General features: G+C 41.0%; 1 protein-coding gene across 6 annotated transcripts; it reads right to left on the bottom strand.

Moving 5' to 3' along the window:
• Nucleotides 1-1,583: 1,583 nt before the first annotated feature.
• Nucleotides 1,584-22,037, bottom strand: LOC117746024 (nucleolar protein dao-5-like). Of its 6 annotated transcripts, none has more exons than XM_034554771.1 (49): nucleotides 21,885-22,037; nucleotides 21,007-21,059; nucleotides 20,339-20,365; nucleotides 20,170-20,238; nucleotides 19,850-19,897; nucleotides 19,564-19,617; nucleotides 19,236-19,274; nucleotides 19,062-19,103; nucleotides 18,897-18,962; nucleotides 18,073-18,144; nucleotides 17,926-17,976; nucleotides 16,757-16,861; nucleotides 16,333-16,410; nucleotides 16,194-16,247; nucleotides 15,576-15,644; nucleotides 15,390-15,458; nucleotides 15,225-15,275; nucleotides 15,035-15,097; nucleotides 14,887-14,958; nucleotides 14,428-14,469; nucleotides 14,014-14,088; nucleotides 13,510-13,569; nucleotides 13,382-13,438; nucleotides 13,228-13,296; nucleotides 12,980-13,051; nucleotides 12,639-12,689; nucleotides 12,498-12,569; nucleotides 12,039-12,086; nucleotides 11,866-11,940; nucleotides 11,636-11,782; nucleotides 11,474-11,542; nucleotides 11,306-11,374; nucleotides 11,134-11,199; nucleotides 10,642-10,710; nucleotides 10,229-10,294; nucleotides 9,981-10,049; nucleotides 9,819-9,884; nucleotides 9,631-9,702; nucleotides 8,927-8,989; nucleotides 8,493-8,564; nucleotides 8,337-8,390; nucleotides 7,924-7,995; nucleotides 7,666-7,728; nucleotides 7,467-7,529; nucleotides 6,842-6,916; nucleotides 6,708-6,750; nucleotides 6,555-6,606; nucleotides 4,079-4,493; nucleotides 1,584-3,407 (listed from the first exon to the last, which is right to left on the bottom strand). In XM_034554771.1, exons 2-49 carry the CDS (start codon nucleotides 21,052-21,054, stop codon nucleotides 1,848-1,850), a joined length of 4,923 nt encoding a protein of 1,640 aa, XP_034410662.1. In that variant the 5' UTR covers nucleotides 21,055-21,059; nucleotides 21,885-22,037; the 3' UTR covers nucleotides 1,584-1,847. The 6 variants fall into 6 exon arrangements, with proteins under 6 accessions (XP_034410662.1, XP_034410664.1, XP_034410663.1 ...); XM_034554773.1 differs by having other exon boundaries at nucleotides 11,636-11,764; XM_034554772.1 differs by having other exon boundaries at nucleotides 14,014-14,085.
• Nucleotides 22,038-23,685: the final 1,648 nt, after the last annotated feature.

The following is a 23,685-nucleotide window of genomic DNA, read 5'->3' as shown; positions in this document are numbered from 1 at the left end:
TTGTGTTTAGCATTAAGTCAAACACTTGAGAAAAAATCATAAGAAAAGATTAAGATAAGATTGTATTTGCTCCACCTTTGTTAAATATAGTGTGCATGAATCATATTCAGACACATGAACACAAGGTTGTCTTTCGTTCTTTATTCTTTTACTCCTTGAAAGCCTCGTGATTTGCAAAGTGGCCTTCATTCGTTTGCATTTCATCCCCACATGTTAATATTATTTAAAATCACTAATCTTTATTCAAAAAGGTCTTTCAAAACAATTGTAAAGTACTTTACTTTAGAAAGCAACAGTACTTCAATCTTAAAACAAGTTGTATCATTTTAAAGTAACTTTGTTTATTTAGTGTGACATATTCTAGTTTAATATTTTTATTTGGTGCTACTTTAATGTATTTTGTTCCATTTCATTCGTGTATATTCTATTCTAATTAAAAAGCATTTCAATTGATATTCAGTTGGTATTTAACAATTTTAACATACAAAGTAACGAAAATATAACTTAAAATGTAGCACGTTGTGTAAAGTGGCAACATTTAAGGAAAGTTACACTTCTACACACTCTGTGACAACACGTAGAGATCAGGTGGAACAACGTTTTGTATAAATCAAATCACAATTTAAATGTTAAATTAGTTGAGTTACTCAACACTTATTCCGTGTTGCCCCCGAATCACTTTAATCAACTGCGGGTTCAGCTCTCTGCTGCCCCCCGGTGGTGACCAGCTGTTATGACCGAGAGCGACACAAACAGATATTTAATTTTAACCTGTCAAAAAGTCAAAAATAAAACCCCTTTTTTAATCAAATGGTTGGTTTTAATTTGTCATCGATTTCAGAAGCAAACCGTCTCTTCGTCCAGTCGAGTGAAAATAAGAAAGCAGAACCAGCGTCACATTTTAGTAACTAATAATTTATTTGTTCAACAAGAAACCACCCACCATAGAAAATAGTTTGCCCATATAAAAAAAAAAAAAAAAAAAAATACAGTGAACATTTTAAACATGAGACAACAGCAGTCACCAGAGATAAATATAAACAGTCAAACGGCACAATATTCCAGAAACATAACAGAGAAATGGACATAAAAACACATTAAACTTGAAGGCGAACCCTGCTTAAAGTGCACAGAGTGAAATTAGTCTTTAACATTTTAAGATAAACAGTAAATGTTCCTGGATGTTTTTGTATCACCTGAAATATAACTGGATGAAAAAAGAACCCAGTTTTCCTCCTGTTCACACTCATATTGATCTTTATCGTGAAATAAACAAACAATATAAACATCGTACAGGAAAGGCACAATATGGACCCTGAAACACCAGAACTGTAGAAAGTAACAGATACATATATATATATATAAAAAAATACATTTAAATGTTTTAGGTTCATCACAAAATCAAAAAGGGTCATTAACAAAATAATAGCAGCGTCTAAACTGTAATCAACATAATTGGCATCCAGGTCAGATTTAGCAGGAAATCTGATTCACAGATTTCTTTACAGATGCTTTTGGGGAACATGTTTTTTATTAGAGCTTCAGCTTTCAGCAGCAAATATAGCACAAGACAAATATAATTCTTTTTTTTTTTTTAAATGTACGACTGACACATTGTAGTGTTTGTATCCAAAAAGACATGAACGCAGCTCATCGAAACAAAACAAAATAACAACTTACATGATTTAATTTATTCTTAGCGAGGAGCAGTGAACCTGGATCAGTTTTCACTCTCGAGTAAAAATGGTGCAAACCTGAAAGATTCACTGAGTTTTCATCGTCAGTTTCTGTTGGACTTTTAAATCCAAACCGCACCTTTTAATGCGATGATGTAATGATAAAATAAACTAAATATTGAGACCGTCCTCCAGCAGCGCCTTGGAGGTACGCTGAGATCTTCGGTGGGCGTGTTCAAGCTCTCGGTCTCTGAGGCTTCCTCTCCTCTCTCCCTCCTCCTTCCTCTTACCCCTCTCCTCCCCCTCGCCCTCTGCTCTCTCAAACTTCCTCCTCGCGCTCTCAACCCTGCTCCCCGGCGCTCCTCCTCCTCCTCCTCCTCCTTCTCCTCCTCGGTGGCGACTCCTCTGGGAGTCAGATTCCTCCCACCTGGCCCCCCCCCGCTCCCTCTCTGTCGTCGCTTCCTCTTCGCTCCGATGAGACTTCCTCCTCTCTTCCCTTTTTTCTCGTCCTTCTTTCCTCTCCTCCCGACCCTTCGTCGTCTCGGCTCTCCCGTCCTTCCCTCCCGTCTCCTCCTCTTCCTCCGTCCTCCTCCTCCTCCTCCAGCTGTGCGTCCCGTCGCTCTGCTTATCGGTTTCGCTCCCGTGGCGTCGCCCCTCGACGCTGCTGCGCCTCCCCGTGCTCACTCCTCCAGCCTCCGTCTCTTTATCCGCCGCTCTCCACTCGGGCTTCACCTCGCTCTCTCGTCCTCTCGGCCTTCCCCCCTCCGTCCTCACCGACTCCTGGCTCGCTCTCCCGCTCTGCTCCCCTCGCTTTGAGTCGCCCGTTCTGTTCGCAAGAGTCTTTGGATTCGCGGCGTCGTCTTCTTTGGCCCGCTCTCTCTTGCTCTCGTGCTTTTCTTTTCCGGCTGCGAGTTGGTTCTCGGCTTCTTTGTCTTTCTTTCCTTTTTGGGGTTGTTCTTTTAAAACCTCCTCTTTGGCCGCTTCGACGCTCTCGTTCTTCGGCTCTTTTTCTCTGTTGGAAATGTTGCTTTCCGATTCGCTTTTGCCCTTCTTTTTCTCCTTCTTTCCCTCCGTCTTCGCGTCCTCCACCTCCTCTTTGCCCTTCTTTTTCTCCTTCTTCGCGTCCTCCACCTCCTCTTTGCCCTTCTTTTCCAACATTTCCTTCTCCATCTCTTTACTCTTCTTATGCTCCTCCTCAACCTTCTTGTCCAGCTTCTCCTCCAGGAGGTCCAGCTCCTGATCCAGGTCCGCCAGCTTCTGCGGATCAGACTCGTAATCGTCGTCGACCTCCTCCTCCACCTCCTTGATCTCCTCGTACTCCTCCACCTCGATGCCGTCCATGGTCTTCTGCAGCTGCGTCTTCACCTTGTTCAGCTCCAGGAGGCCGTCTTGAAGCTCTTTGCACACGTCCCGGATCTTGGTGGCGAACTTCGTCTTGGCGCCCTTGCGGAGCTCGTGGGAGTCTTTGGCGAGGAAGAAGACGTCCAGCGCCAGAAAGAGCGCCGACATGACCCCCGTGGTGACGCTGATGGCCTGCACAGCCTTGGCGGCGCCGCCTGCAGCGCCCAACACCTGGACGGTGCTGATGAGCTTGTCGGTGTTGATCATCAGGGCTTTTCCGGCCCGGCCGCCCTCCTTCATCACGTGCTTGAGGTTGTGGTTCATGGCCTTCTTGGCGGCGCTCTCCGAGTACTTCTCAAAGTCCCACTCCTGCAGGGTGTCCATACCGGCCTACAGGAGCACAGAAGGAGGGTGAGGTCTGTCTCAGAAGGAGATGTCTTCTTTGTAATAAACATAGGGAAACCATGAAGGTGGAAGGTTGGACCGGAATTTCTCAACAAATTTAAAAATGTAGTTCCAAAACTAAATAGTAGTCAACAAATATTTCTAATATGTGTTAGAGTATGTTGTGATATATCTAGTAGAACAATAACAAACATGGCCGATCTTTGGAGGTGGAAAACATCCGTACAGAATCATTTTATAATGCAGTTGAAAAAGCCAACTCTGCATATTTAGGTTGGATCATCTCTCAAATAGTCATATGAAGGTTTTAAAAGGAGGTGCTTAAACTCCTGGATCAGATTGTGGAGAGAAATTCTGGAAAACATTGAGAATTGAGATCCCAATAAGCTGCAACATCCAATATGTTATGACCACGCTGCACCTCTACTCTGCTTCTCAAATCCAACACGTGTTACTAACTGTTTATTTACTATCAAACTAAAACTTCCTGTCTCAGTAGCTCTCTAACAACGCTAGAAAACAGCCTGATGAACAATGGATTGTATAGTTTTTTTTCTTCTTTTTTACAAAATCAAACATTTTAGGGATATTAGATAGGGGTCGCTTCAATTTGATTGACATTTTCCAGGTGAAAAATAACCTAAACATGTCCTCACCTGCACGAACTCCAAACACTGCCTGATGTCGGTGATCTCCTCCTGGTAGCCCTGGATCAGCTTCTCCAGCTTCTTGCGCTCCATGTTGGAGTGAACCGCATCGGTGATGTTGGCCGTGGCTGAAGTGATGCTGCCCGCCGTCGCCACGCCGATGCCCACCGCCGTGACGATGATGGAGGCGCCGAAAGTGAAAGGCGCCAGGATGAGCCCCGTGATCGTTGCTATGCTGCCGGCGACGCTGGCCACCCCTCCGCCCACGGCGGCCTGCACCGTCTTTTTGTGGAATTCGTCCGCGGCGTCGGCCATAGCCAAAAGCTCCAGGAGGCGGTGCTGCAGGGACGCCCCCCGCCGGTTGAAAAGACGCACAAACAGACGGGCCGCCATGTAGACGCGGTCGGCCGCCTGCTCCATCGCCCTGAGAGACACAGGAGATCAGTCTAAAGTTAGAGGCCTGAAACCCACCAGATGGAGTATTGATCAGTCTAAAGTTAGAGGCTTGAAACCCACCAGATGGAGCATTGATCAGTCTAAAGTCTAAAGTTAGAGGCTTGAAACCCACCAGATGGAGTATTGATCAGTCTAAAGTCTAAAGTTAGAGGCCTGAAACCCACCAGATGGAGTATTGATCAGTCTAAAGTTAGAGGCTTGAAACCCACCAGATGGAGCATTGATCAGTCTAAAGTCTAAAGTTAGAGGCTTGAAACCCACCAGATGGAGTATTGATCAGTCTAAAGTCTAAAGTTAGAGGCTTTAAACCCACCAGATGGAGCATTGATCAGTCTAAAGTCTAAAGTTAGAGGCTTGAAACCCACCAGATGGAGTATTGATCAGTCTAAAGTCTAAAGTTAGAGGCCTGAAACCCACCAGATGGAGTATAGATCAGTCTAAAGTTAGAGGCTTGAAACCCACCAGATGGAGCATTGATCAGTCTAAAGTCTAAAGTTAGAGGCTTGAAACCCACCAGATGGAGTATTGATCAGTCTAAAGTCTAAAGTTAGAGGCTTTAAACCCACCAGATGGAGTATTGATCAGTCTAAAGTCTAAAGTTAGAGGCTTGAAACCCACCAGATGGAGTATTGATCAGTCTAAAGTCTAAAGTTAGAGGCTTTAAACCCACCAGATGGAGTATTGATCAGTCTAAAGTCTAAAGTTAGAGGCTTGAAACCCACCAGATGGAGCATTGATCAGTCTAAAGTCTAAAGTTAGAGGCTTTAAACCCACCAGATGGAGTATTGATCAGTCTAAAGTCTAAAGTTAGAGGCTTTAAACCCACCAGATGGAGTATTGATCAGTCTAAAGTCTAAAGTTAGAGGCTTGAAAACCACCAGATGGAGCATTGATCAGTCTAAAGTCTAAAGTTAGAGGCTTGAAACCCACCAGATGGAGTATTGATCAGTCTAAAGTCTAAAGTTAGAGGCTTTAAACCCACCAGATGGAGCATTGATCAGTCTAAAGTCTAAAGTTAGAGGCTTTAAACCCACCAGATGGAGTATTGATCAGTCTAAAGTCTAAAGTTAGAGGCTTTAAACCCACCAGATGGAGTATTGATCAGTCTAAAGTCTAAAGTTAGAGGCTTGAAACCCACCAGATGGAGCATTGATCAGTCTAAAGTTAGAGGCTTGAAACCCACCAGATGGAGCATTGATCAGTCTAAAGTCTAAAGTTAGAGGCTTGAAACCCACCAGATGGAGTATTGATCAGTCTAAAGTCTAAAGTTAGAGGCTTGAAACCCACCAGATGGAGCATTGATCAGTCTAAAGTTAGAGGCTTTAAACCCACCAGATGGAGCATTGATCAGTCTAAAGTCTAAAGTTAGAGGCTTGAAACCCACCAGATGGAGTATTGATCAGTCTAAAGTTAATACTAACTTTTGCAGACCTTTTTAATAACACACAGATGACAATGTAACCCTTTGTATTAAAAAACCTTTAGCCGGGTTTTCTCAAAAAATGGTGGGTTTCTATACCCATACTAAAAACAGAGGGCTATTTGAATAATTTTGGTTATAAAAAAAAAAGGAAATACTCCAGATGTGTAAATATCAGCCCATATGTAGATTACATGAAGATGGAACACAGCACAAATTAAAAAAGTTACAGGTTTGCCTTGTAAAAAGCACTTATTAATATTATTATTATGATGATGATGATGATGATAATCTCTTTGGAATGATGCAGCTGAAAGGTTTAAACTTCTTCAGAATCCCAACGGTACATTTAGGTTAAAAAGGCCCATTTGCACCTGTAGTATTAACTGCAGTATAATATTTGTTGGATGAATGTGTCAATCTCAAAAACGTACGCCCAGGAGACCGGGGGTTCGAGTCCCGTGAGAAGTATTATTGTATTACTATTACGATTTTCTGTCAAAGTTGAGTCATTTGAGGAAATAGAAATCAAACAAGAACCCGACCGTAAATGATACATTCTGTCTAAATGTGAATAATAAGTTAATAAAGAACAGAAGCCGCTCTTACATGTGCTCGTCGCCCTCCTGGAAATGTGAGGTCTCGTTCCACTCGGCCCAACCTGCAAAACAGAGTTTTGTTTGTAGCTTTTAGAGACGATTTCTTTTTCATCTTTTATATTGAAATAAACAGTCCAAACAAACAGCATGAGCACGTCTTGACCTTTGACTGTGTTCCACCACTCCATCAAATCATCGTCGCTTTCCTGAAAAACAAAAAGACCGTTAGCAATGAAAGCATACAAACAGCTACACGGTATTAGAGTAGATAGGTGTGACCCGTGTCCCAGAATGCACCTGCTCTGGAGTAAGAGGGTTTTCTTCAGTGGGATAAGCCGCCATCTCGACAGGCTGGACCTCCACTCGTTTCTCCTGCAGAACAACAACAACAACAACAACGTTCAGTTTAAAGGGTCTTTCTTTGTGTAACTCCTCACACACACACACACACACACACACGTTAAATACTCTGGATCAATGAGGTTTGCATTTTTTTGTCGCACGTGTCTAATTATGTTTGTAAAAATGTTTATTTACTTTATAGTACTAGTGTTTGTAATTGTGTGTGTGTTATAGGGCCTGTTTATATATTTATCGGTCGTTTTTACTGCTTTAAGTTTTATTCCTGTGAAGAATTTTGTGATTTTGTTTTATGTATGTATATATATATATATATATATATATATATATATATATATACATACTTTACTTCCTTACAAATTTGGAGCTGCAAGTCATTTGATATTTACTTCCATTAAACATTTTTTAAGTGTGTTTGTGAATCTTCTACTTTTATTTAGAGTGAATTGATCTTTGTCAACAAAACGCTGACTTTCCCTTTTTTTAGTCACATTCACAGCAGGATGAACATGGTAATATTAACATATATCATTATTATAATACTATATATAATTATGCTGACCTGTGACAAGTTCAGCTCCTGCAGCTCAAAGGTCTCCTCCATGATGGGCGTCATATCTGAACTCTGTGGAAAAATGTAACGCAATAATAATAAAACGTAAAATAGAAATAATGAATTAAAAAGAGGACAAACTTATTACGCGTCTTTCAATCGGTTCTTTAAAGGCGAGTAGCAACAACTCGAAGAAACGAGAACGTACCTCCGAAGGTCGATGGAGTCTTGGTATTTCGGGAAGAGTTTTCTTGACTCTGAATGACACAACCTAAGAAAACAACAACAAGAAAACAAGAAAACAAGAGTTTGTCAACGAGAAAATACATTTAAAATTAAAAAGGAGCTCAAATTGTAGATCTCAAAGTCTCAAAGTTCAGCTTACTTGCTCCGGTGACTTTCTATCACGTCTCTGGACGCTTCCTTAATGTGAACAACAACAACAACAACAACAACAACAACTCACTCGTTTCTTCCTCCTGATGGTCCTCCTGCGTCTCAGCCCGCCTCTTTCTGGCTCCTTCACGTCCTCACCGTCCTGCAATGGAAGACAGACGTGAATGCTTTTAAATTTAACCAGATTCAAGGATATTAATACATTTATTCATTAAACGGTAATGTTTTATTCTATTTGTTTAGCTTTTTAATGTTTTATTGACTGTTTTTTAATTTTGTTTACTTTTGCTTTATGTTTTGATGCTTTTAATGGTTTTATGTGAAGCACCTTGTTTGTTTGAATGCAAATAAACTGGTTTTGCCTGTGAGGATCATCTAATTGTATTTACCAAGTATTAGCATTTAAAGTTTCAACACAATCTCAAACACTAATACTACGACTATATAATAATAATTATTATTATAATAATAATAATATCATACCTGTTGTGTTTTGGGCGTCTTCTTGAACATATTAGCGAACCCCATTTTTTTCTCCTGTTCAAAAAACCCCACAATTAATTCACTAAAGTCCCAAAAAAGGTGAAATAAGCGAGTATAAATCACACAGAATGACTCGCTCTGCACATCGAGGCTCACCTTCGGGGTGCTCGTAGCTTCGGAGACGTTGTCGTTGCCGGCTGACATTTCACCGAGCGCTGAGGGAGCATCCTGCAAAACAGAAAACGTTATCACAGAAACAATAATTACTTTAAAATCTATTTACTGTCAACGTTTGCTGGCAGAGAATGTAGAGAAAGGATAAAAAAAATGTGTCTTTGTGAAAGAGAAAAGCTTAAATATATATATATATAAAAAATATAAATCCATTGGCCGTTGGTGCACAGAACTTTTATCCTTTGTCTTTTATTCCTCCATTCAAGACTATTCAAAAGTACGCTAAAAAAAAAAAAAATTCTCATGGAAGTTGCTCAACAAGTTGCTGAAAGTACCAGTGTTGCTCAACAAGTTGCTGAAAGTACCAGTGTTGCTCAACAAGTTGCCGAGTGCGTCCACAGACTTGGAGCTCTCACCTCAGCAGTTTCTGTGAGACTGTCGCAGCTGGCAGACAAGTCCTTGGTGTCCTGGAGAGGATCCTGGAAACAAGTATTTACTTATTTTATTCACAAGTTGTATTGTTTAATTATTCTAGAAGTTTGCTCATTTAGGTTAGATTTTTTTTTTTTATATATTAGGATAAAAGATTTTAATTTTATAGTTTTTAGTTTAATAAATTGTTGTTGTTGTTATCTACATATACTTAGTCTTTTGGTTGTTTATTTGTTTATTAATTGGGTAACGCTGTGGGCACCTGGGGTTATATATAAAAGTAGGCAGGTACAGGACCAGCATGCACCTGGGGTTATATATAAGAGTAGGCAGGTACAGGACCAGCATGCACCTGGGGTTATATATAAGAGTAGGCAGGTACAGGACCAGCATGCACCTGGGGTTATATATAAGAGTAGGCAGGTACAGGACCAGCATGCACCTGGGGTTATATATAAAAGTAGGCAGGTACAGGACCAGCATGCACCTGGGGTTATATATAAGAGTAGGCAGGTACAGGACCAGCATGCACCTGGGGTTATATATATAAGAGTAGGCAGGTACAGGACCAGCATGCACCTGGGGTTATATATAAGAGTAGGCAGGTACAGGACCAGCATGCACCTGGGGTTTTATGTAGGTCTAGAGAGACAATGAGATAATCGTAACCACGGTATTCTTTAGTTACCTGATTAGCGGCCGAGCGCGGAGTGAGTTTAGGAGACTTCTTGAAGATCCCCGCAAGTCCTCCAGTCTTCTCCTGCAGCGTATGAAACATTCACACGTTGATATGAGACAATCAACGGCAGAAGAAGAAGAAGAAGAAGAAGAAGAAAAAAAAACCGCCCGAGACTGTGATGGTCACACACTTCGTACCTTTGATGCGTGCGCGTCTAATAGATTCTCACGACTGGCAGATGACTTCTTGTCGTCACTTGACTCCTGAACGCACACGACGGGAAAAACAAACACACGTGAGCACACGAGCGCAGTCAGATTGTGCGATGTGAAAAACTTCAGAGTGAAAAGGCCGGTCACCTCGTCGGTGGTCGTGCCCTCTGCTGGTTTATGAGTCTTTTTAAACATGCCACTGAAAATACTTTTCTCCTGAAAAACATGCACAATTACATCTGTAATGCGTCACAGTAACTAAACAAGCCTAAAATGCTCAATATTTTTAAATATACATGAGGAACTGCATATTTAACTGCATTTAAAATGAACATTTGTTTTGAAATTCCTTTTTTTTAGGTTACAAAACGTCCAACATGTCTCGTTAAAAGTACCTTTGCGTTGCTGCTTTCAAACAGATTGTCGTTGCTGGCCGACGGCTCCTTGTGGTCGTCTTTGTCCTGGAGAAAGAGAAGCGGGCGTTATGAATATGGACAACACAGTCCTTATTTAAAACTGGAAAGATTTTAAAGTTTTAACAAGTGGCTAATTGAGGCTAAGCGGCGTGGAGAAGTTGTCACATTCACAAAAAAAAGTGGTGTTCATTTGAGAGGATTGAAAAAAAAAAAAAAAAAAAAAGGACGTTAGAATCATAAAGTTGTGTTGGCCGCAGAGTTTATTTTCTGCAATAATCCCCCAAAAAACTAAAACACATCACCGCTACCTCCACACACACACACACACACACACACACACACACACACACACACACACACACACACACACACACACACACACACACACTCACCTCTGCAGCCTCGTCTGCAGACGCTTTGGCCGTTTTCTTAATCAGTCCGCTGAAGAGACCGCCTTTCTCCTGGTGAGGGGTCAGAGCTGCCGTTGAGTTTCAGACCAGACAATAAAACCAACGTTTCAAAATCACTGAGCCGGCTTCATTCATGACATCCAACCATGTCTCAAAGCATTGCAGTGCGTCGAGGTATTTTACTTCCGTAGTACTTCAGGGTGAAATACAACTTCGAAAAGGTACTTAAAGTGTCAGGTTTAAAAGTACCCACGGCCGAGTGTCAATAAAGAGCTCATTTCAATTACTTAATATATGCTGTTCTTTAGTTTAATATTTAAGAATGCTTATTTTTAAACTGATCTGGTTTACAGTAACATTAGCTGATGAATGAAAACATGTTCGTAACAGTATAAAAGAAATACTCCTAAATGTACTTAGTAGAAAGTATGAAAGATGCAGAGAGGACACTAAATAAACTAAATAAAGACTGACCTCGTCAAACAGGTCGTCAATGCTGACGGACCTTTTGAAGATACCCGCCAGGCCAGCTTTCTTCTCCTGAAACACAGTTTGTTTTTTTGGGGTTATACATTTCAAAAGCTATATATTTCAGAGTTAAACGCGGGGCAGAGGAAACACAGGTATGACGTCGTACAACCGGTACCTTCGGGACGCCGTCAGACAGATTCTCGCAGCTACCAGACAAGCGTCTGTCTGCGTTCAGCTCCGGCTCCTGGATGAAAACCAGGGAAACTGTAGATATCAATACGCTCTCCTCCATTAAAAAAAAAAAAGAGGGCACATTTTAAGGAGTCAACTCCGATCCCGCTACCTCGTCTGCTGCGCTGTCCTCTGCAGGTTTCTGCGGCTTCTTGAACATGTTGCTGAAAATATTTTTCTCCTGAAAAGTAACAACAACGTGGTCGTCAGTGAACGCGCGTCCTCTGCAGACATGTGCAGCTCCGGGGGTTTTGAGGCATCACAACCTCCTCACCTTGGTGGTGGTGGCAGTGGCGACGGTGGTGGCGGTGGCGCTCTCGGCCAGCTGGTCGTCGCTGGACGAGAGCTCCTTAAGGGCTTCTCGCTCCTTCTGGGCTTCTCGCTCCTTCTGGGCTTCTCGCTCCTTCTGGGCTTCTCGCTCCTGAAACACAGAAGTTCATGATGTGGTCGGAGCGCGTCGCAGCTTCAGAGGCTCCCCGCCGCGTTCAGGTGACACTCGCTCACCGGGGACTCGGGCCTTTCCTTAGATGGTTTGGGAGTCTTCTTGAGGCGTCCGCTGAACAGCCGTCCAGCTTTCTCCTGATGGGACGCACAAGGAGACGTCGGTTACAGATCGTACTGCCGTGTTGTTGCAAAGCCTTTAAAATCTGGATTTCTTTTTCCCCTTTCTCTCTGACCGGTTTGTTCTCGGTGCTGGTCGATCGATCGCCGTCAGGAGACTCGTCCTACAAAAAAAGATTTTAAAAGAAGTAATCTGGGAATACAAAATATGGTATTTTACGCTGATGAAGAAGTTAATTGTTTTTTTTAAAAACACTTCTCAAATTAAAGCAGCATTAAATACAAAAATACCCTAAATCCAGTGACACACACACACACACACACACACACACACACACACACACACACACACACACACACACACACACACACACACACACACACACACACACACACACACACACACACACACACACACACACACACACACACACACACACACACACACACACACACACACACACACACGATTTGTTGATTCCCATCGGGTTCAGGAACAAAAATATTAAAATGTTAATATTAAATAATTTTTTTTGAGAGTTGGATTTCATCGAAACGGTTGAAAACATTTTTACCTCTTGAGGCCGAGCAGCTTCTGCAGGTTTGGGAGATTTCTTGAATATTCCACTAAATATTCCTCCTTTGTCCTAAAAACAATACACACGGTGAGCGCTCGCTCGAGTACATACATCTTAAAGTCATATTCACTAACTCACCTTGGCGTTGAGCGCTTCGCTGCTGCCCGAGAGTTCGTCGTCTTGCGTTTCCTGAAACAATCAGAACTGTCTTGAGGGGACTTTACTGCATGTGTGGAAAGGTTGGTGCTGAGGGCTAAACATCTGGAGGTGACCAGCACGAGGACATCTTTTGTTTTTGGTGGATCAGAGTAGAGAATTCCTTTTATGTAAATATTCAGGATATTGTTTTCCGTAGTCCGCCACTGTGTGTGTGTGTGTATAATGCACATGGGCTGGAATATAACGTATAACGTCACAATAATACGAATACACTTTCATACACTTAAAACACGGAGGGGGGAAAGAACGAGACTTCGTACTTCCTCCGTTGGCGGACCGTCTGCAGGTCGGGGAGACTTCTTGAACAGCCCACTGAACGCACCTCCTTTCTCCTGGAACACCAGAGACCACGTTTACATTCGCTTCATGTCCACATGCTCTCCTCCAGACAGAGAGTGCAGGCATACAATTACAAATAAAAGGACAATACAAATAATATTAGAAGGAAATAGAAAAATAAATTCATCTTTTGGTCTTCCGTGTCCACAAACAAGTGAAAGAAGCGGACCTTTGTGTTGCCGGCTTCAGACAGACTGTCACTGCTTCCTGAAAGAGCTTTCTGGGCCGGCAGGTTCTCCTGGAACCAGAATTTTAAAAAGTTGTTATTATTTTTTTATTCCCCGTGATAATAAAAACACACACTAGCGTGGGAGACGCCGTACTTCTCCGGTGGATTTAGGATTCTTTCTGAGGAGTCCGCTGAACAAGCCTCCTTTCTCCTGCGGAGAAGCAGAGATCCCGTTAAAGAGAACCGAGGAACGCGGACGACGTTGGGGAGGAACCCACTCACCGTGTTCTCCGACAGGCTGTCCGTGCTGGCGGAGAGCTCGCCGTGCAGCGACTCTGCACCCTGTAAGTAAACAAAAACAACAAACAAAAAGGGGGTTATCAATGCGGGAAATCAAGGGGAACAATAATCTAAAACCCCTAAAATGGTCACTTATAACAATGACGGCAACCAAGTGATATAATTGATTAGATTTTAATTACTATAACTTTGAGGAAATAACTTAAATCTAAAAAAAAAAAAAAAAATAAGTTAAAGTGTGTTGGATTTAGTGGTGACATTTATTTACATTTACTGGTTTAATTATTGGTTTACAGTAATTGACGCCGATCAAATAAGTATCTTAAATGTTTTATGAAATCTGTCAACGCTTCGTAATGATTTAAGGTTGTTTTTGACAGGCTTTCAGCATTTTGTGTCTCTTCTCTCCAAAATCCTCCATTTGTTCAGTGATGATCCCAAATCATGAACCCCAAAATTCATAAGCTTCAACAGTAAACATCGTACCTCCTCCAGTCGGGGGGCCTCAGACAGTTTGGGAGATTTCTTGAATATTCCACCGAAAGCGCCTCCTTTCTCCTGCTGGGTGGAGAAAAAAATGAACTTGTCTTTAAAGCCTTTTTCCTATGTTTTCCTTGTTTTTTCTTGCAAGATTCACAGGAAATGATGATAAAAAATAGTTGCATCCTATAACATTGTAGAATCTTGAAGATCTTTATAGTTAATAGGGATTAAACATTATTTTCTAATCAGTATGGCAATAAAAGAAAATGAAAAGAAAGCACATATACACACACACACACACATATATATATATATATATATATATATATATATATATATATATATATATATGTGTGTGTGTATATATATATATATATATATATATATATATATATCTGATAACCTTCAGGCTCTTACTTTAGTGCCGTTGTTCTCGTCGTGTGGCTTCGTTTGTTTATCCTGAAACAACAAGACAAACAGTTTCAAACACAAACACAACAAGTGAAGACAACGACACACACCACTAGTCGGGCGGTGCAGCCTGTTACACCAAAGTACCACATTGTGACATTACACATTACATTACTGTGGTAATAAGGTAGCTATAAGCGGATATACGGTTAATAAGGTTTTTTCAATTGTTAACAATTGTAACTTCCTGTGTTAAAATATAGTAAACACTGTGTTCATATATTTTTATAGGCGAAGTTGTGATTGCTGACACATACAGTACTTAAACCCTTAAAATGTGTTATAACCCATTAACGGAATTTTTATTGAGTGTTTATACATTTAAAAAAAAGGTAATGTTGAATATAAAAAAGGTAAATACTGGGTTATTGACACTCAAATTCCCTTTCTCTAAAAAAAGGTTACCTGCTCAGGTGTTCCCTCTGCAGGAATCTTGGCAGACTTTCGGAGGATCCCCCTGAAGAACCCTCCGTTCTCCTGTTGGCGACGGGCCAATTACTGTGCGCCACAGTTCAAATGCAGTCACTCCACAGGTGAACCCTTCTGAACTCACCTTGGCGTTTTCAGACAGGTCCTCGTTGCTGTCTGAGAGATCATCATTTAGGGACAGCTGGTCCTAAAAAAAAAACGGGCAAAATTAAATATGTATATTTAAATATAAATATTCAAACACTTTTTGGCTTTGTTTGAATTGAGCTGCATGTAATATATGTATATATATTATTTTTTTTAAATTTATTTACAGCTTCTGTTGTCATCTTCTTAAACATGCCGCTGAATATTCCTCCTTTTTCCTGATATCGGACACAAGAACAGTTATGAAGGACCTTTGTTTAGGTCAACGAGGTCAACAAGGTCAACGAGGTCAAGGAGGTCAAGGTCGTCCGTTCCCTCACAACGCGGCTCACCTTCTTGTTGCCGTTCTCAGACAGACTGTCGTTGCTGGCGGAAAGCTCACCTCGAACACTGAGATTGTCCTGACCGCAGCAACGAGATCGCAGAGAATACAAATTATTTAAAAAAAAGACCCGGATGAAAAACGAGGTTTCCCTGCTTGTGTTTCAGGGAGCAGGAAGACATTCTTTGTCTCTCACCTGTGCAGCAGGTGTGTCATCTGTTTTATTGGATGTTTTAGGGGTGCCAGAGGAGAAGCCTTGCTTTTCCTGTAAAAAATTAAAATAATGGAACAATTTGAATACAAATACACAAAACATGCACAACATACACCCTCCCTTCCATAAGGACGCTGCACAAAAACATCTACGAAAAGAATGCTTTTGTTCCCAAGTCCACTAAAATATGTCTATTCTTAAAGCAAACCTTGTTTTAAAACACACACACACACACACACACACACACATACATACACACATTTTTTTGATTGATTTGATTACTTTATATACATATATATATATATATATATATATATATATATATTATATATTACACACACACACAATATATTATATTATATAAATATTATATATTAAATAAATAATATATATATATATTTTTTTAAAGATATCAAAAGTGAGCAGAGGGAGTTTTCTCATTTACTTTTTACTGTGGAAGGTGGGGGGGGGGGGATCTACCTGCACACATATAGGCACACTAGGGGGCCTTGATCAACCCTTACAGTTACCGGTTGTGTGATTTGAACAGCTGTTTGGTGAGATTCCCACTCTGCAGATCTACTACAACAAGACCCGTACCTCATCGTCTCCTGGTACCTCGTCATCTCCTGGATCACCCTCTGCCCTGCTGACCTGGCAATGAAACGGGCAAAAACTAAATGAGCGAGAGGCGAACTCGTGATCGTAAAAAACAAAGAGCGAAAGGAGTTGATGCTACCGTCACAGCAGGAGACGACGACGACGACTTCTCTTTGGGCGTCTTACGGAACATTCCGGCAATCAGACCGCCGATGTCCTGAACGAGGGAGAGGGAGAGAGAGAGAGAGAGAGAGAGAGAGAGAGAGAGAGAGAGAGAGAGAGAGAGAGAGAGAGAGAGAGAGAGAGAGAGAGAGAGAAAACATGTCGTCACAAGCTGCCTTCAAGGTTTCCTTTAACGGACATTGGGAATGTCTGCCTGCAGGAACGTAGGAACAATAGAAATAATATCCCCAGTGTCAACAACACATTTCTCAGTGCTTACAGTAAATGGAAGTTTGGCTTTCATTTGAGCGCTTTAAAATAAAGTTTCCACTCCATCGTTCTCTTTTCACAGAACTGAATAACTACACACTGTGTTGCTCACACTGCTGTTAATCTCTCACCGGTTTTGGTTCTGCATTCTTGTCTCGCTTGTTCTTTTCTGCGGGTTGTTCCTTTTCTGAGCCGGCTTCCTCGGCGCTGGGATCAGGACTGGGCTCTCTGCTGGCCTTTAAAGAAGAGGCGGCCATCTTTAGCACGACGATGCAGGCTCTGTGCTTTAAGTATATTTAAAAGAAAAGATCGTCCTTTTCTTTTCTAACAATCTATAACTCCGACCACTTAGACTTTACCTCATTGGCTATATTTACAGCTGCTTTATTAATACGATATGTTGAGGGGGGGACACACTATGGCAATTGATGTCTTTATTAGGGAGTCGACGGCAGAGATGAAGTGAGGGCAGAGAGAGAGATTGCAAAATAAATACCAAACATGTACGACCTTACAATGGGAAAACATTGTGTTTATTGCATCATGTCGGCTAAAAACGGATAAAAAGAACAGGGATTGTCAAGGTCAGCTAAAAGTATCAAGGTCATGTCCATATATTGTACGACCAGCAACAAAAGGTCCCAGTCTGAACTCTGAACTGGGACGTTACCACCACAGCACCTGACAGTCAGATAACAACACGTTTAAATATATTTTAAGGATTAAAGCAAAAAAACATGTTTCATACAATAAATAAATGTGGTCACCACCACCAACAACACCACCAATAACACCACAGACACCATCACCAACACCAACAACACCACCAACACCACAGACACCATCACCAACACTAACACCACAAACACCACTAACACCACCAGCAGCAGCAACATCAACAACACCACCACCAACACTAACACCACAGACACCATCACCACTAACAACATCACCACCAACACCACCACCAGCATCAACAACACCAGCATCAACAACACCAACACTAACACCACCAACACCACCAACACCACCAGCATCAACAACGACACCAACACCGACACTAACACCACCACCAGCAGCACCAACAACAACACCACAGACACCATCACCAACACCACTAACAACATCACCAACACCACAGACACCAACACCAACACCACAGACACCAACACCACAGACACCATCACCAACAACAACATCACCAACACCACAGACACCACCAACACCACAGACACCACCAACACCACAGACACCACCAACACCATGAGCAGACAACACCAAACCAGACGGTGCTTCATACCTTCGGTGACGACTTGATTTGCCAGCCTTTCATGACTCCTTTCAGACCACCCTGTCAATCACAGTCACGTGTCACTAACCAGGAGACGGCATCAACAGTAGGAAGGACCGCACGCATGCACGCAGACACACACACACACACACACACCGGTTTGCTGCCAGGAGTGTGTTTGGCCGGGACATCGTCGGTTCTGTCCTCGTCGTATTGGCTCATGTAACTCTGGAGGAGGAAATACAAATCAATACTTCATTATACATTCTGTGTGCAGCTCTGAACAATGTACATGTTTGTGCACATCAAGTTTATGCTTAACGTGTCCTTTTTCTTCCATTTGTTAATCATGAGACTCTTTCATCGAACAACTGGCTGAACAACCTCGTCTGAGTCATGAAGAGCAGCGAATACACGCGGATCCACTCACTGTGTGTGTGTGTGTGTGTGTGTGTGTGTGTGTGTGTGTGTGTGTGAATACACGGGTATGTTTCATGCAGCACACACCCAACACACCTAAAGGACAGGAACCAGTTCAACTGAGGCAGTATGTATATGTATGCATGTATGTATGTATGTATGTATGTATATATACGTTTTCTTCAATACATTTTTTTTCATTATATATATATATATATATATATATATATATATATATATATATATATATATATATATAGTTCCTGGTCTACCGCTACTTCAATCTGTTCGGTACGTGTGTTGCTCAGTTCCCGGTCAGAAAGTCTGACTGTAAGATAAAGCTGTGAAAACGTTTAAAATGTAGCGGACATTTTTATATATTCTTTATTAAAGCGGGCCTTTCCTGTGGGTAACCAAACACATGTTGCTGTTGCCCCGATCCACAGCAGTGCATTGCTTTGTTTTAAAAAAGTATGCAGTCCAGTAAAGTAGAGCACGTTCGATAAACAGGCGAGCTCCCTTCTGTAATCTACGGCCAGATAACAGCTTCATTTTCTTACAGTGAACGAAGGCGCTTTTTCTTTTTGGCTCCGACCAAACATTCCAGCGTTGACCGACTGATCGCTCTGCAACAAAGCACACGACAACAAAGAGGAAGACAATGCACATATATACGCTTTAGAATAGAAATAGGTCAGAGCTGCCCGTTAATAACTCTGAAATACCGGTTTGAAGTCCGCTTCATCACTGGGAACGTCGGATTTGCTCTGATGAGAAGAGGAAAGACACTCCTTTAGAAATGTATGGGGAACAAAAACACCAAGGAGGAACGTGTGTGTGTGTGTGTGTGTGTGTGTGTGTGTGTGTGTGTGTGTGTGTGTGTGTGTGTGTGTCTGTACCCTCTTGTGTTGGCTGTATCTGCTTGTAACTTTAAGTTCCTGGGGATCAACAACAACAACAACAGATATTTATGAGCTGCTCTCACACGAGACTCACAAAAAAAAGTTTCAGGTTAACCGTCATTTAAATTAGAAATATTTTGTATTTACATATTTAATTTGTATATATATAATTACAAATATATCTAATAAAAAAAAATCTATATGTATATCTATATATATATATATATATATATATATATATATATATATATGAAAAATATTTCTAATTGAGAAAATATTTCTAATTTAAATGAAGGTTAATGACGAGTATTTGTGTGTAATGTACCTTTTCTGAGGGTCTGGGAGGAACCGGAGGAGTTTGTATCATGTTCCCGTTAACCTGCATGCGGATGGAAAAATGTGATGAAACAAATTATTTTCAAATGTTATCGGACTTCCTGGACAAAAATGCACAAAGTGCAGAATGTTCGTTAAACTCAATATCGCAATCATAAGGGTGTTTTAGGATGAACCAATCCCAAAGACTTTTGATACACATCATCTACTCGCCATCTTTTATTTCTCCATCTGCAGCAATTAAATTAAAAAAAAAAAACATATACAGTAAATACCTCATTGTTTTCTGCTCTTTTCAGCCGGTATTGTGTTGGAAACAGTTCCTGCACACACACACAAAACAAAAATCACAATGCAAATAAAAGATTCTCAATTTATCTCGTCTTTCTTTCTCTTGTAAATTATTATTTTATTACATTAGGTGAAAAACACTGATAATACACACTATAATTTCCTTCCAATTAGTTTCAAAAGGTATATAAATCAGGTCTGATAAAAGAAGCCAGCTTGTATCAGCATTCAATTATATATATATATATATATATATATATATATATATATATATATATATATATATAGTAAATGCTGGACTTACAGCGTCGGTCGGCCGTTCGGGCAGCAGAGGAGTCGGCTTCTCCCATCTCTCCGGATCATTTCTTTTAACCTGTGAAGGAAGTTCACATTTAAACATCCTGATGTCACAACACACACGTTGACACATCAACACCTGTCACACAGCGAAGCTTTATGTTTATCTCCAGTACCTCCGTAGGCTTCGGGGGCGGTTTAGGCTGTGAACGCAAGAAAACACCATTAGTATACAGTACTTATTATACAGTCAGGGTGCATCACTACACTCAGTAATGTACAGTACTCATTGCATCACTACACTCAGTAATGTACAGTACTCATTGCATCACTACACTCAGTAATGTACAGTACTCATTGCATCACTACACTCAGTAATGTACAGTACGTATTGCATCACTACACTCAGTAATGTACAGTACTCATTGCATCACTACACTCAGTAATGTACAGTACGTATTGCATCACTACACTCAGTAATGTACAGTACGTATTGCATCACTACACTGAGTAATGTACAGTACTCATTGCATCACTACACTCAGTAATGTACAGTACTCATTGCATCACTACACTCAGTAATGTACAGTACTCATTGCATCACTACACTCAGTAATGTACAGTACTCATTGCATCACTACACTGAGTAATGTACAGTACTCATTGCATCACTACACTCAGTAATGTACAGTACTCATTGCATCACTACACTGAGTAATGTACAGTACTCATTGCATCACTACACTCAGTAATGTACAGTACTCATTGCATCACTACACTCAGTAATGTACAGTACTCATTGCATCACTACACTGAGTAATGTACAGGTCAAAAACGTGCTCACCGGCTTCGGTTTCTTCTTTACTTCCGGTTTGATCCTGCTGGCCTCCATCCTGCCTGTTAGAGAGCGAAAACACATACGAGGAAAAAGTGTAACCAGGAATACCCACACAGGCGTGTGACTTTGAACGCCTCTTTTTGAAACAACCAACTGGACCAGATGAACGCACAAGTCGCTGCTTCAAGAATACGCTAATTTGTTTGACCACTTATTTATTGTGAATGGACTTGTTGACAACTTTCAATACAGCGGCTCTGATAGTGAGCGTTCTGCCTCACCGGGGCCCTCATTAGAGTCATCAGTAACACCTGCGGGGTTCCCTACTGGGAAGCGTTTGTGGTTTAACGTGTAAACACCAGTTTAGTACAAGTCTGGTATAATTTGGACTTTTATATTATTTAAAATAAATAGCCCGAATGAGCAAAACTAACAATTAACTGTCACACACACACACAAAAAGCTGCTTTGTGTTCTTAATGGGGTTTGACTTAACTGTTGCACTGGATATGTTCCTCCCATGAAATATTCGACTTACTGGTTAGACGACTCGAGACATCTAAATATGTCATCTCATCTCGGGGCTCGGGGGGAGGGGGGGGGGGGGGGGGGAAGTTTGAGTTGTGGCTCGGGATATCTTTTAAAAAGTCAAATAATGTGTCATTTAAGCGAGAAAAATAGATTATTATGCGCAGACCTAGATAAATAACGAATGAACTTTAAACTTAATGAATTTAAGGAGGAGGAACTACGCGGAAGAGTCACTCACTGTAATGTATATGCATCGTTTGTACCAACACGACTAGCAGCGTATAAACCGACGGTACTTACAGATAAACGTCTAAAACCATCACAAACTAAACCAGACTTGAGCTTTCACCTACCGAATATATACACGGCTCAAAGAACCTTCACGTTGAGTTGTTAACAGATAATCCCGCAGCAGCAGCAGCGAGGCTCGGCTTTCCAAGGAGTTTTAGAAGACTTCACCACACCCGCATAATAACATCTGCACACGTGAGGCGTTCAGGGGCTCCTCGAAAATGCTCCGAAATGACAGCGCTTCAGTTGTCAGAGTGTGTATATCGAACGTGTTGGTGTTTAGATTTATTGACAATTACATGGAAGATATATTCTTCCACATCGCTACTGCTTAAGCATTTGCCATTTTACTATTTATTGTATTTATTATTTTGTTTGCACTGAAGAATAATAATATTTATGTATGTATGGAAAAGTATGCATGTGGGGAAAAATATGAAGAAATCTGGCTGAAAAACGTAAAAGCCCAGATATGTGTGGTGAAAAAGAAAATCTAATTATGTCATTATCATTATTATTATTATTATACATTTATTTATTGTAATTTATTCATATTGCTTGTCATTGTAGCAGTACCCATGTATGTATTCATGCAGCATCATTTTTATTTTTAAATAAAAAATAAATATCTTATGTAATTATTTTTATGTTACAATAAAAATTGAGCATATTTGGCATATACATTATAATCGAGATTAATAAAATCCTATTTAATTATTTGGTCTAATTCTCGACAACAGTTCTGCTTAAATGAAATCCCTATATGCAGCTCTTGTTAATAAAATGGTTTGCAGTTATATTTAAACTGATATTGGGCCTATTTTAATAAATAAAAATAACCGCTAGTTTATGCCTAGATAGTTTAATAGCAAAATAAAAGATGCAAGTCTAGTTTCAGTAACAAAAAAAACGTGCATATGGTATCAATACAATTTGAATAACCAACTCTTGTGTCTACATTCTTTTTAATATCGTAATACCTTCAAACTACAGAAGCATCGCATCAGAGAAAACCCTTTGCAATGTGAGTCTGGGCACACAATGTGCAAAAGAAATACACACAAAATGTGTAAAAAGTAAAAAAAAACATCAAATGTGAAATAAAACCAATTCATATTAATGTATTTTGCAAAAACAATAACATAAACAACATTGGTCGACGCAGCTTTTCATCCTTTACCAACCGTGTGCGCTCCACCTGTACATCACGTGGTCCCGCGTGTATTTACATCCGCATGAATTAATCTACACGTTTCCGACAACACCCAAAGGCAACACCACTCACAGGTGGAACAAAAGCATCTTAAAACAAACCTGGAGCACGCCCCTTGAGAGCACATGAGGTCACCTGTTGCATAACAAAGCCAGATCCTACCAACAAAGAGCTCAGTCCACATTATCTCCTTCTGTTACGTGGATTTAACGTCTCACCTGGGTTTTTGCAGTCGGGGGGCGGAAGATGGGAGATGTGAAACCTTTGTCTTCCTCTTCTCTCTGACTCACCTGGGAGTGGGAGGTGGCCAGTTTGAGGTCTACCTGAGCCTGTGGGAGAAGACGAAACGCAACCCCCCCTCCCCCCCCCCGTGACTCTGACTCATCAGTTCCACAGGTGTCAACAACATGATTAGAGAAACCCGAACGCGCTGGTCTAAAAATAAAATAAAAAAAACACAAACTGGGTCCAAACGCTTTGATGATTAGTCATCGATTGTGTTCGTTTAACTGAATATAATCACATCTCTGCACAGCATCAGAGAAAGTATCCAGACGACCTGGCTCCGGGTTTTGGGCCGCCGTGAGTCATTATACAAACAGGTGTGTTCCTTTTCCACAAATCATATGCGTCAGTTTAAGTGTCAGGCC

The sequence above is a fragment of the Cyclopterus lumpus genome, chromosome 17, assembly GCF_009769545.1.
Source record: "Cyclopterus lumpus isolate fCycLum1 chromosome 17, fCycLum1.pri, whole genome shotgun sequence".
In the NCBI taxonomy this organism is placed as follows: Eukaryota; Metazoa; Chordata; class Actinopteri; order Perciformes; family Cyclopteridae; genus Cyclopterus; species Cyclopterus lumpus.
The sequence above is the reverse complement of the archived record's forward strand: the minus strand, read 5'-3'. Positions and strand labels throughout refer to the sequence as shown.